This window comes from Pteronotus mesoamericanus, unplaced genomic scaffold (genome assembly GCF_021234165.1).
Source record: "Pteronotus mesoamericanus isolate MK-2021 breed Mesoamerican mustached bat unplaced genomic scaffold, CSHL_Meso_final scaffold_36, whole genome shotgun sequence".
NCBI lineage: Eukaryota > Metazoa > Chordata > Mammalia > Chiroptera > Mormoopidae > Pteronotus > Pteronotus mesoamericanus.
The window spans coordinates 22,793,146-22,807,246 of record NW_026555313.1 but is presented as its reverse complement, the minus strand read 5'-3'; the positions used below and the strand labels follow the sequence as shown (position 1 = coordinate 22,807,246).

The window sequence follows — 14,101 nt, the reverse complement described above, 5'->3', positions numbered from 1 at the left end:
ACCAGGACTCCCTTGTATGTTACTCCCTGTTTCTCCCTTGCTTCCCTTAGGATTCTGTTTGTCTTTGATATTTGCCACTTTAATGATGATGTATCTTGGAGTAGGCCTCATTGGTTCCTCTTGAATGGTACCCTCTGTGCTTCCTGGACTTGAGTGTCTTTTTCTCTCCTTCAATGAGGGAAGTTTTTCATCATTACTTTTTCAAACAGGTTCTCTATCCCTTCCTCCTCCTCTTTTTCTCCTTCTGGTATCCCTATTATATAGATATTATTGCGTTTCAGGTTGCCTTGAAATTCCCTAAATGCCTCTTCATTCTTTTAGGGTCTTTTTTCATTTGCTTGCTCTTTCTGGGAGCTTTTTTTCTACCTTGTCCTCCAGCTCGTTGATTCGATCCTCTGCTTCATCCAGCCTGCTTTTGATTCCTACTGTGTTCTTCAATTCAGAAATTGTATTCTTCACTTCCTCTTGTCTCTTATTGGTAGTTTCTGTGTTTTTTTTCATGCTGATATAGTTTGCAATAAGTTCCTCAGAGTTTCCCTGTAGTTTTTTGTAATTCTCTTTGAGCTCACAGAGCTTACTGAGCTTCCTTAGAACCGTTGTTCGGAACTCACTATCTGATAGTTTACTTGCCTCTATTTCATTTAGTTCTTTTTCTGGGGATTGCTCCTTTCCCTTTGATTGGGGGGTATTTCTTTGTCTTCCCATTATTGGTGAGACTCTTCTTTTTCGCTTCTGCTTCTTAAATTGATCTGTCTTGACTTCTTGACTTTGTTGTGTGAACTTCTATGGTAGGAGACTCCTTTTTTTTTTTTTTTTTGTCCTTTCTTTCTGCATCTCCCTCTGATGATGTCAGCTGTTGACCCCATCTGACTTAAGCTGTCTTTAAGAGACTTCCAGGAATCTACTGTCTGTGTCTGTCTCCTCCAGTTGTTAATCTAGTCACACTGCCCTCAGCAGTCAGGGCAGAGTCCCTCCTGGGGGTGGGGTTATTGGCTCCTTTCACGCTGCTGCCCCTTAGGCGAGTGGTCTGCCTGAGCAAGATGGCTGCTGCCATATGGGGGAGGGGTCAAGCACTGGGGTCTCCCTGGTTACTCCCTCAGTTCTCTCTTCAACGTCTCTGTCTCCAGACTCTCCTCAAGTGTCTCTAGACTACTCTGTAACCCCTTTAGCCAGGAATCTACTATCTGTGACTAATGCTCTGTACTCAGCACCCAGGCCTGTACAATGCCTGGCCAGGCTAGAATGTCTTAGGGTGGGGCTATTGTGTCATTTCATGCTGCTGCTGCTCAGGGGAGTGTTCTGCCTAAGCAAGATGGCAGCTGCAGAATGGGGGGTGAGTGAGTTCCGGGATTCTGCTGTCCATTGTCTCAGTTTTCTCCCCAAAGCCTCCCTCCCCAGTCTCTCCTCAGGCGGCTCCAACCCACTCTGCCCTTGCCCCCTCCAGAGCCCAGGGAAAGTGGCTACCACTACAAATTTGTGCATTGGCTCTTTCAACGACTCCTTGTGTCTCCAGCATTCTGACTCTGGCAGAGAGCACTCTGCCACTTTTCACAGCTGGTTGTTATCTGTGTGCTTTTTGGGCTCTGGTGCTGTTGATGGAGATCCCTGCGTATGGTTTAGAACCTGCTCTTCTCGGGGGGGTTCCAACTGGCCATTTCAGTATCGCTCTGGCGCTGCAGCCCGTGGGCACCTAGTCCACCTTCTCGAGCCTCTACTGCACTCCTTATCAGTCAGGTTGTGCTAAAGCCGATTCCTCTGTCTGTCCGAGGTTTTAAGGCTCCTCTTCCGCTATTGTTCAGTTGTTTTCCAGGTGATCTCTCCACAATTTAGTTGTAACTCGAGATTGGTTCCGGGAGGAGGTCAGTGTGACTTCCAGTCACTACTCCAGCCTCTTTAAGTCAGGGAGTTATGTAACTTTCCACTTCCTGTTTATGTTAAGCAGATGTGGGTATCTAAATAGGTGAACAGAAAGTGGTGGGCTTCAAGATTTTCTCTACTTTCTTAATATAAACTGGAAGTAGAATTGAGTCTTATGGGAAAAATTCTGCAAAGGGGAGGGAGGAGAGTATTAAAGGAGACCAGGAAGTGTTTACTGTAGTATGAAGACAACAGAGCCCCTCAGACTTGATATATGTAGGTAGCTAAAGGGTATTCTCTTACCATTGGAGTGTCTTGTTGGTTTGAGTGAGAATACTTTGTTCATACAGCGTCATCTGCAGAGAAAATATGGGTAGTCTTTGTTGGTAATGTTGATTTTACTATTGAGGATTTTTGGCTAAACACTATCTCTTCTAGAAGTCCTCTGGCCTCTGTAAATTATATCTTGATTTTAACCTGATTTATCATTTTATCCCCAGAGCTCACAGTTCACGTGGGTGACTCAGCCCTGATGGGATGTGTTTTCCAGAGCACAGAAGAGAACCTCCTGACCAAGGTAGACTGGTTGTTCTTGCCAGAGGAGCATGCCAAGGTAATGAGGAGGAGTCGTCAGTATGGGGCAGAAGCCCCTGGCCTAGGTGTCAGGACAGTAGGGGTGAAGGAGAATCTAGGCATCAGGTACCATGTAGTGGCGTTAAAAGGGTTTGGGTTTTGGATCTTGTCAGAACTGGGCCTTCTTTTAGCTTGGCCACATGGCTGGGCAATTTCAGCCTCCTGTTGGGAAAATAAGTCTAATGAAGGTGATGGAGATAATGAAGAAGGAGAAGGAGGAGAAGAAAATGCATAACTTTTAGGGTAGTGAAGACATATATATGAGATAGTCCATGTAAAGCATTTGTATATGATTTGGCCACTGTATTTTAATTTCCTCCCTCTTTTCCCTCCTTCTCTTTGTAGAGTTCATGGGAGAATGAGGGGGATGATTTTAGTGGCTTCGCCAGGAAAGCTATAGGCTAGACATAAGAATGATTACATCTTTATTCTTATTTGAGTTATTTTTGTGAGTTTTCTTCTGTGTTTCCTTGCCCCATTTATGTGACAGAGGGAATGTCCTCTGTCTTTCTGGGTACTTCAGATGCTGGGATTAGTACAGTAGATCCTGGGGGGCGTGGGCGAGGAGTAATTCATGAGAACTATGAAGCAGTAAACAGCAAGTTATTTCACCAGACCAGTGATACCAGCTGTGGCATGGTGATGTACTTATAGGTCAAGCTGTGTTTTTAGGGACATCCCAAATAACTTTGTTCAAAAAAGTTATGGTGGAAAGTTTATAAAAGTTTTAGCTTTTATAAATTAAGATATATTTCAGATAATCCCTATAAAAAATGTCATTTAAACTGACTTCATTCCTATATGCTGTCTGAGTAGGTCGGAAAGGGTGGCATCATGGTGGGTTATGGGGAATTATATGTAAGTCTCAGGCTCACCTCTGGGGACTTGTCATACCTTGAACTGTCATCCACCAAGTGAGTCACAACAGAAAACAATGAGAATTGAAATGTTGAGTTGTGAATTTGAATCACAAGAAACAAGAGGCTCCCATCCCATTTTCTTTCCTTAAAAGCTTTTAAAAACGATAACGTTTATATACCTTAATTTAAAAATTCCAACACTTAGTCATTATAGTATTTTTTAAGCAGTAAAAGCCCGTGCCCCTGATTGGGAACTTAAAATCAATATGGAGGAAGATACACAGTAAAATATGAAGAAATAAATACAGAATATGTTAGGTAATAGTAACAGCTATGGAGAACAAGAAAGCAGAGTCTTGTTGCTATTTTATAAAGGTGGTAAGGGTGGCTTCCCTAAAAAGGTTGACATCTGAGCAGAAGTCTGAAGGAAGTGAGGGAACCACATATATGCGTGGGGAGAAGAGTGTTCCAGGCATAAGGAGCAGCAAATGCAAAGGCCACAAGGCCAGTACTCAAGGACAGAAAGGAAGTCAGTGTGGCTGAAATGAAGTGACCCAAGTAGACAAGGAAAGAACAAGTAGAAGATTAAATCAGAGAGGGAAAGTATCTCCACTTTTAATAGAAATGGAGGTGCTATTCGAGGGTTTTGAGCAGAGGAGTAAATTGATTTAACTTGTATTTCTAATGACTCATCTCCGGAGAATAGACTGTACTTGGGAGTAAGTAGGGAGACAAGTAAGAAAGCTCCTTGCAGGAATCCAGGTGAGAGATGGTACATGGACTCGAGTAGCAACCATAGAGAAAATGAGAAGTGGCTAGATTTGGGATGTATTTTGAAGGTAGAGGTGATGGGATTTTCTGAGGGATTTTAGATGTGAGTTATTCAAGAAAGAGAGGAATTAAGGAGGACTCCAAGATATTTAGCGTGAGCATCTGGAAGAAGCATTGCCATTTACCAAAGTAAGATGGACTAGAAAGAACTGGTCTGAGGGAAAAACTTGGAATTCAGTTTTAGTTATGTTTCAGATTTCCTATTGAAAATCCAACTGGAAATGTCATAAAGAGTAAAGGTGTAGTTTCATTTTTTTTTTTTTTTTTTATACTGGGGCAGTATAGAGTTATACTCCCTCATTCTTACTTCCTCATCCCTCTCTTCAGATGGAACAGTTTTCACAACTACACATGCTGGCACACACATGTGTGTTCACACTGTTGTGTTATCTAATACTTTCTGATAATACCTATACTCCCTGCACATTCACGGTCTCAACATTCCCTGCTCTCCATCCCCCAACCCCACCTTGCAGCTGTCTCATACATTTTGTCTTTCCCTTTTAGGAGGAGATTATGTTGTGCTATTACACCAAAAAAGTACCTGGGGGGTACCGCCAGTATGGGGGCCGCTTCCAGAACCGTGTAAACCTGGTGGGGAACACTGCCCTCAATGATGGCTCCATCAGGCTCCAAGGAGTGAAGGAATCCGACAGAGGAAGCTACACCTGCACTATCCATCTGGGGAACGTGACATTCAGAAAAACCATTGTGCTACATGTGATTCAGAAAGAGCCCCAAAGTATCTAACATTTGATTGGGGAGGGCTGAGGGACCTCATAGCTGGTAGGCAAGGCCAGGACTACGGTGAGGCCCAAGAGGCCTTTAGGGTACAAAATTTAAGGGGGCATCACTGTCAGATGCTGACAGTGTACTTGCACAATACTGAGACTGATGTTTCCTTAAATTTGTTGCCCTAGGCACCTTGGTTGCCTCACCCTACTTCTGGTCTCGCTAATAGGTCAATGAAAAAGGAGCTGATATTTAGTGAACACCAGCCCTATGCCAGACATCACTCTTTGCCAGTACAACCTACCAATTTAAAGACATAGGAACTCAGAGATTGGAGTTGATGTTCCAAGTCATTTTTATTTAGGTTCAAGAAAGAGGCTATGTGCTCTGTAGTGGAGGGGAAAATGATCCTTAGCTGATGAGAGACAGCAAAGAACAGAGAAAACAGGAAGGGACCAACACCAAAAATAGAGGGGTTTTCTGATCAAAGGTTCTTTATTCTGGGAAACAGTATGCATTGAGGCCAGTTTGTAGGCAAATAAAGATTCAGTTGTGTTGACTGAGAGAGGTTGATAAACCATAACTCAGTTTTAACAGTCAGGATGTGGCCTGTGGACTTCGCCTTACACTGGGGCCCTCAGGGGTTGGCTGTGGTTGGTTGAGGGCACGGATGGGGGTGAGGATGGAACACACCTTGCTATTTTTGCCAGAGACTTAAATCTATGGAGGCACCTTCTTGTTAAATAGCAAAGGGTCCCAGCTGGAGATAGAAGTAGGACAGATAGATTTCTTCACCCTCAGAAATTTTATCTTCACTTCACAAACAAAATTCAAGCCATTAAGTGGGAGCTCATTCAACCTCCAAGCCTTCCCCGTCCACAAACATGTCTATAATCTGCCCCATCCTTATCTCTGCCTTGCCATCTTTTCTGCTTGGGTTGAGCACCCCTCAGGTGCTCAGGTGCATCCTCTGTTTCTTCTCTCTCACTTTCCATTGGCTTCTACCATTCAGCATATAAATATGCTCGTCTCCTTACTTTGTGTCCTTGTCTAATTTAGCTCTCATCCTATATCTTTTTCTTGAAACAGCTTTCTTGAGATACAACCTACATATCATACAATTTACCCATTTAAAGTGTACAACTCAGTGGTTTTTCGTATATTCAGAATTGTGCAACCTTTACCATAATCAATTATATATTCTTTCTTGACATAGCCAAATAGCTTGCTAAGGTGCTGCATGTGGTATCTCTCATTCCCGGTAACTCCTTGGTGCACAGCATTCTGGCTTCTGCTTATGCCTCTGCTCTAGCTTGGATGTAGCAATGGTACTCTAATCATACATCCTTGGCTGTCTTTACCTCTGTAGAACTGGATACTATAGTCTATACACTCAGCATATTCTACGCTGGACACAATTTGTCTCTATATATCTATATAAACTCTACCCAGATGTCCCACAAATACTTCAAATACCACATATCCAAACCTCCCCGGCACACCACTTCCCATCCCATCTCCTCAACCTCAGGTAATGCCACCACCATCTATGCAGTTTTCTAACTGGGTGCCTGAGAGTTGTACTTGGTTCTTCCCTTTTCCATGACCCCCAGACTAACAAGTCTGTCATTTTGGCTACTGACTTTGAATCTGCCTTCTTTCCAGTTCATCACCACTGCCTTAGTTCGGATTACCTTTATCTGTGTTTCAGACTGTAGGCCTTTAACTAGTCTCCGCTTTCATTCTCAGCCACTGTTCATTCTTCATGCAGCAATTAGTTCCATCTTTCTAAATCACGCATCTCAACATTCTCTTCCACTGCCTATAATCTTTCAGTGGTTTCTTCATTGCCTACAGAAAAAAAATCAAATTCCTGGTTGAGATCATCAAGGTCCTTCATGACTTAGACCCAATTTCCTATGCCCTGACCAATGCAACTTTTGTGCCCAACCCATGGAACTGTTTCTAAAAGTCCCATCCTATCAGGCCTCTAGACCTTGTGCCCAGTGTTCCCTCCGTCCGTCCCCATTATTACTTGCCCAAACAAACTTGATGTTCCTTTTAAGACTCAGTTTAAACTTTAGAACTTTGGCTGACAAATTCTCATCTCCACATAGAATTCAGTATCTTTTTCTCTGTGCCCCTCTGCACCCCATATTGTCTTCTATCATAGCACCTAGCAGTCTGTGGTTTTCTGTTTACATGGTTGTGTCTCTCCTTGGAGGCAAGGACCAGCATTATTCATGTTTGTGCCTTCCATGTCTAGTAATATCTGGTGCCCAGGAGGTCTGTGATAATGTGTATTTAGAGTGAATTGAGGAAGTTAGTGAGTGGTACCATATGGGTGGAAGTGCCTCCAAAAGTCTTACTTGGTATCATGACCATGGGGCTGAGTGGTGTAGCATAGATCCATTTGAAAGAATCACTTCCCATAGAAAGATCAGTTGCCTCTAAGATGTCTGTTGTTTCTATGTCATTTGGTAAACCACATTTTAAGATAGAACTGTTTATGCAAAAGAAAACTCTACTATAGGTGAGGTGCTATTCCCTTCTCCTGCCCACTTTAGTCTACACTTTCAGAGGAAGCAAGGGGGTCTGACTTCAGTTCTCAGTGTAGCAGGGACAGCTGGAGTCCTAGTATTTCAACATGGAGTGGAGTCTGGCCTCCTTTCCCCACTTCCTGACTTGGCTGTTGCTACTTTGTATGTAGCTGGTAGGGCTGGCAGCCCTTTCCTGGAATATTGAGGCCTTCTCATTGCTTTTCTCCTTTCCTAAGCATTGGTGACCCCAGTAGCTTTCAGACCTGAGATCCTGGGTGGTAATCAGCTGGTGATCATTGTGGGGATCATTTGTGTCACTATCCTGCTGCTTCCTGTTCTGATACTGATTGTGAAGAGGACTTCCGGGAATAAGAGGTACAGGGCTACTCTCACCTCTGGGGCTGGGAGGCTGGAGGTGCAGGACAGCTGCTAACCTGAAGTGGAAGAAAGTGATAGGGCCCTAACTGTGCCATTTTTACAGAGGGTGATGTCAATTAGATGTCATTTGTATAGTGACCCCTCCATCTTTGCTCCTGGAAGAACTTGCTACACATTCCCCATCATCCTCATTTATTTTGGTATTTTTTACAAGGATTGCCAACTCTTTTACAAAGTGTTGTCTAAGCAGATCATGAATAAGAGGATAAATCTTAAGCATTAATTATAATGGTACCATTCAATGCCTGAGAGATGATTTTTTAATATCTACTATATATGCTTCATACAGAAGACCAGGTTTTGAGGGCTTTAAGTGACTTTATTTAAAAGACCACATTCTAGTTGTGACAGCCTATTTTTGAATGGATGCCCTGAAGTCGTAAGTTATTTGTTGTTGAAATGTGTGTTTAAAGGCTGGAATTTCATCTGGTATCTCAAAAACGCCCAGATGCTCTGACATGGGCACTAGTGTTTCATTGGCTGTTGCCAGGAACATTCCTCAGTTTACCCAACTGTTGATGAAATAGTTTGCTAGGACAAATTGACTCTCTTGTTGAAATAGTGTTAATGGGGAAGGGCCCTCATTAAGATTTAAGTAATGCTGACTTTTGAGTCTCCTTTCCCCATAGAACATGGATTCTACAGGAAGTGCGTATGCCTGCTACATTTGCACTTCCATTTCTAAGGGTCCTCTGACTTGGTTTTGAACTTGGTTGGCTTCGCTGAGGGTCTTTGCTCTGGGCATGCTGAGTTAAGACAACCTGGGTTCCATATCAGCTCACTTCTCACTATGGGCCTCGGTTTTTTTCAAAATGAAGAGCAGCACTTCCATGTCTACTTGTTTATTCTAAAGAAATAATCAGATTGATGTGCTATGTGCATAAATATGCTTGCTGTAGCATTGATTATTATTAAAATTTGAAATCATCTTTAGTGTGCATCAGAACAGTGATGATATAAAGAATCAGTATTCCATTCAATAAAATACCACACAACCCTATATGTAATGACATGAAAAGATGTGCAGTTCTATGTTATAGAATATATAGTATGATCTCAGGTTTATAAAGAAGAAAATTAAATTATGCTCATTTCAGCAGTATATATTCTAAATATATTTTGTGTGGGTGCACTTATGCTTGCATTGAGAGAGGTTTGGAATATTAATAGTGGTATTAGGGATAAAGGAGAATGTAGGTCCCATGAAGGTAAGGAGTTTACTGGAATTTCAGCCCCCAGCAGTCTACATTTCTGTATTATTTGAATTATTTAACAATGAGAATATACAAGTTTATAATCTGAAAATAAAAATATTCCTACTTGAGACAAAAAAATATGGTTTCTTTTCTAGCTTTAACTCTTAATTGTTTTTTAAGCTCTGTCTTAGGCCAAAATAGATAAAAAGGAAAATGTATTCAGTAGCAAATTCAGAAGGCAAATGGTCATGGTATCAAAGGCCAAAGACCAGGAAAGGGCTGGAGCTCACAGTGGGATGTTCGTGGGGATAATTCATCTTGGCCCTTTGAACGGATGTCTCACCAAGTTTCTGCTATCTCCCCCTAGTCCAGCTATGTCTCCCTAGTCCTTGGAGATAATAGTCTAATCCCATGGCCCAGCTCCATTCATTCACTTAACATTGTTATAGACAGAAAGTCATTAGAGTGACAATGGAGAAGTGGAAGCTGTCATTCAACCCAAACTATCTCCTGCTCTCCACAAAAGAGAACACTCACAGACTTCAAGTTGAGCTGGGTAGGAAGCTAGAGAGAATAGCTACTGCTCTGGTGTTTCTGTCTTCACAAAGCTCTGTAGACACCCAGCCTTAAATATACAGTGCAGGCTGATTAATTTCATATGTGTTTCATGCCTTGCAGCTCAGCAACTTCCACAACCCTGGTAAAAAGTCTGGAGAACACAAAGAAGGCTCACGCAGAGGTAAGAGAAGAACTCTCTGCCATTTTGCTGCTGTGCCCAATGAGGGTGAGGTGAATACTGCTCTGTATCAAGGTGGTGGTGTTATCATTCCTCTGCGACCCATGTCTTACTCATCATTATATCTCATCACTTAGGCCCGTAATTGGCACAGAACAGGGGCTCAGGAAGTCATTACCACTAGAGTAAAAGCCCCTGGGGAGTAAGTGTAGGGGACAGGTGGGGCCAGCCCAGGATGGTCAGGCCTTCCTGGAAGGGCCTGAGCAAAGAGCACTGGACTTGCAGTCAGAAAGTCCCAATTCAAGCCTGGCTCTGCTACCTCCCTGAGCCTCAGCGTTCTCATCAATAAAACTAGGATAAGGACAAACATTTGCCCTGTTGTGTGGTTCAAATAACATGGTGATATGCAAGTGTTTCATAATCTATGAGACATTATAATTACAAGGGAGAATTGCAATACATTTGGGAGTTAAGTGAAGGAATTAATGGTTAAGATTGAATATTCAGGGACCTTTAGAAAGAGGATCAAAATGCTCTCTCCTTTCATATTAGACTGTAATGGAGCTGTGAATAATTGCTACTAGGAACTGAGAAATGGATTAATTTCCTTGAACTCCTTTTTCCCTCCCTTCCTCCCTCCCTCCCTCTCCCCTCCCTCTTTCCCTTCCTTCCTTCCTTCCTTCCTTCCTTCCTTCTTTCCTTTCTTTCCTTTCTTGTTTTAATGTCCCCTTTTGGAATATCTGCCTTTCCACCTTTTGGTCTATTTGTGACCCAAGAGTAGGATTTTCTCACAGCATAGTGCGGAGGCCTCCAGCAGCCCAAGAATTTTTCACTGGATAACGCTACTTCCCACGTAATAACAGAAATGGGAATTACAAAGTACCACCAACTCCACAGACGTGAGGTTCAGAGAGGGCTGTTCCTGCCATATAAACCCTCTGAAAGAGTTGACAATAGATTAGCTGCTGATTAATGCCAGCCATCCTGCCATGACTCGAATTAGAAGGAAATAACCACAGAGTAGATATAATTTGTCAAGACAAGGATTCCTGCTGCTACCTAAACACCCATCAAACAAAGACTGTGTGGCTTTCAAAGCGAAGAATTTGGTTCTTAAGATAAAGTGCTCTTTGCTGACAAGTTAGTTTTCTTAATTTGGCGGAACCCTGAGGACTGAATTATTGTTGATAATTCTTTGGCTCTCAGTATCCCCCTGAACCTGACAGTTTTGGTGGCTGATGCCTTGTGAATAGTAGCAGATGGCCTTTTCTCTGTCATATAAGATCTGCTGATTTTTAGGAACATTTATACCATTTTTTTCCCTTCTAGAACCATGTTTATTCCTCAATAACTACACAGGAGGTGATGGAGAAAGAAGAACCAAGTGAAAAATCAGAGGCCACCTACATGACGATGGTGAGGATGATTCTGGGTCTAGCTGAGCTAGGCGTCTGGAGGTGGGAGGACCTGGGAAGGATATGGCAACCTTATGGGAGTAGATATGGCTAGGTCACCTGGGGAAGCAACTTCTGAGGGCAGAGATTTTTCTAAGTGGTAGGAAAGTCAGAAGCTGAAACTTGGCTGGATGCAAGGGTAATTATCAAACTTGCCTTCATGCCCAATCTTGAGTATTACAGGGAATTAAGGTTAGAGGTGATTGATTTTAGTGGTGGAAGAGGGACCTTCATTGGGGGGTAGGCAAAGGGCCTCTGCCTCATCAGCAGAACTTAACGAAGAACCTAATGAAGAGGGCACCCTAGATCCTTATATCTTTTCTTAGGTTAAATACAACCTAATAAAGAGGGTGCCAGAGACCCCTGGTTAAGTGTTGTGCTGCAAGGGATTGTTTTCTATCAAAATGTCCCTTACAACTCTTAGATTTTTTTATTCTGTGACTTACTGTGTTTTGGCATTATCTAACTGCTAGGAAGGCTGCATTCAGAATTCCATATAATTACGTGAGATCTGATGTCTTCCTTCTCTTTGCTCAATTTCCCAGGGTAGTATAGCACCCAGAATGTAATGAGCAGGGGTAAGGACAAAAGAAATGAGCTGGCAAGGTACATGATGCTATTTTTAGACTATAGGCACAAGGCCTTGAAGAGTGCAGTGTTCTGCTGGGTTCAGGAAGGCTGGCCTCCTCTGTTCGTAGGTATGGGTGATGACTTGTGTTTGTTCCTGTTGAACCGGCAGTGAGGACACATGACTCCCTGATGATTGTAGCAGAGAAAGGTTCTGCCAGGGAAGTGTGAGGTCAGAGACCTGGCCTGCTTCCACCAAGTGAGACAGTATATCCACTCTGAAGTTGTAGTAGAATATAGTCATTCTTCCCATCCATCCCTCTCCCATTATTGCCATGTGATGCTACAGTAACTTCCAGGCCTCATTTTGCCACTTAGAGACTTGCTGACACAGCTGCCTTGTGGTTACTGCTGAGTGTTCACTCACCTGGGTGATACTGTTTGCAGAAACATAGCTACCCTCCCCATGTTCAGCGCTAGGTGCTTGTGATTTAAACTCTGCAGAAAATGGCACCTCTGTCCTCTTGAAATGAATCCAATAAAGCAAGTGCAATGAGAGGCCAGGGCCACAAATTCAAAGGCCTTCGGGGCCAGGTCAAGTTATTTTAACATACTGTGTATCAGATTCAGCAAGGCTGTGGGTGAATTCTGGGCTGCAGGTTACTTGTTTGACACCTCAGGTATAGAGGTGTTATCTGATAGGGAGCAGGAGTAATATAGAACCTTTGATTTCTTTTTTCTTGAATTAAGTTTACTTAAATGAAAAGGAACCATGCTGTGTCCCCTTTATGAGTTTGTACAACACAGTGGCTAAGATCACAAGCTTTGGAGTTGGACAGACCTGGGTTGAAATCCTGACTCTGAATTCGAAGCTAGATGAGCTTGGTCAGGTAACTTAGCCTCTTTGAGCCTCAGTTTTTTCATCCCTAAAAGTGGGAATAATACCACCTACCCCTCAGGTACTGAGGATCAAAAGGGATGGTACATGTGAAATTGAGAATTGGGCCACATAGATGCAAAGAGCTCAATAAGTGATAACTATTATGATTTAAATACTTTTTACAAATGTGCTTTGTGTTTCTTCCTTCCCTTTCCCTACAGAACCCAGTTTGGCCTTCTCTGAGGTCAGAACCAAGTAACCCACTTGAGAAAACATCATCTGGGGTAATGCTAAAAACAGAGCAAGCCTTTTAAGAAGAAAAGAGTTCCCTTCATCTTTAGGGAACCCTCCTCTGTGTGTCCTGAGTTGCTGCATCAGTTTTTGCAGACCCCCACCGTCCTACTTGTCCTCCTGCCTCCTCGGTTGGTCAAGGGCTGACAATGGAGGGCTCAGAGCCTGGAAGAAGGATGGGGCAGCTCTGGAGGAATAGGCCCTGATGAGGGGAGCGTGGACTTGGTCCCTCTGGAGTGGGACACTGGCCCTGGGGACCCTGGCTGAGTTGCCATAGCAGCGTCAAGCGTTCCATCCGACCCTCAGCTTGGATGGCATTCTTTGTGGATGAATTACTGGGAAGAATCACAGAAATAAAAACCAACCTAAATGATTCCTTTGGCACGTTATCCCTAAATAAATATGGTTTGTGGAAATCATCCTGTTTTTATACACTGGCTGAGGGGTGAGTGGAGTGTTGGTGAGGAATTTATGGTCAGGAACTTCTCAAACAACTGAAGTGACTGGAGGAAAGCCATATTGTGGCTTAACATGTTGGGAACTGTTTTGGGGGTTTGGAAGTGGGGTATGAATACATCTCTCGGATTTAGCCCAGTGCATCTTAATTCTGGCTGGGCATCAGAATGGCTGGTAGCTCTGCTGAGGCTCCCCAGAGGTGTCCTGCAATTCCTGGGTGGAGCTTGGGCATTTGTCTTTTTCAGAACTGATACTCATGGATTGCCAAAGTGGATACCCATCGATTTAACTCTTGGTCTGAAATGTGAGGTTCCTATACTTTTGGTTAGTATTGTAAGATTTAATAGGGTTAATGTTCTTAAAATCCTTTGGTTCTGAGCTCCTGTTTCTAGCCTGGGTTCAGCTCAGCTCCCTTGTCCTTGACTACTGTAGGCCCTTCCTCACCCTCTGTATCCCATCCTTCCCGTTTAGCTGCTTAGCACATGATAAAAGAGGTCTTTCATGGTCCTCTTGTTTCTGCCACAATTTCTTTTTTTTTTTAATTATATTTTATTGATTTTTCTATTACAGTTGTCCTAATTTTTCCCCCTCTGCCACCCTCCATGCAGCAACCCCCACTCTCTCAAGCCA

At 43.1% G+C, this 14,101-nt stretch overlaps 1 protein-coding gene across 1 annotated transcript in view; it reads left to right on the top strand.

The window, feature by feature from the left end:
* Positions 1 to 13,396, top strand: part of JAML (junction adhesion molecule like) — a 36,131-nt gene extending 22,735 nt beyond the window's left edge. The window contains exons 5-10 of the mRNA XM_054592337.1: positions 2,358 to 2,470; positions 4,689 to 4,923; positions 7,690 to 7,828; positions 9,766 to 9,826; positions 11,153 to 11,239; positions 12,946 to 13,396. Of these exons, the coding sequence (XP_054448312.1) occupies positions 2,358 to 2,470; positions 4,689 to 4,923; positions 7,690 to 7,828; positions 9,766 to 9,826; positions 11,153 to 11,239; positions 12,946 to 13,038 (728 nt within the window). The 3' untranslated portion in view covers positions 13,039 to 13,396. The remainder of the gene's footprint in view (positions 1 to 2,357; positions 2,471 to 4,688; positions 4,924 to 7,689; positions 7,829 to 9,765; positions 9,827 to 11,152; positions 11,240 to 12,945) is intronic.
* Positions 13,397 to 14,101: the final 705 nt, after the last annotated feature.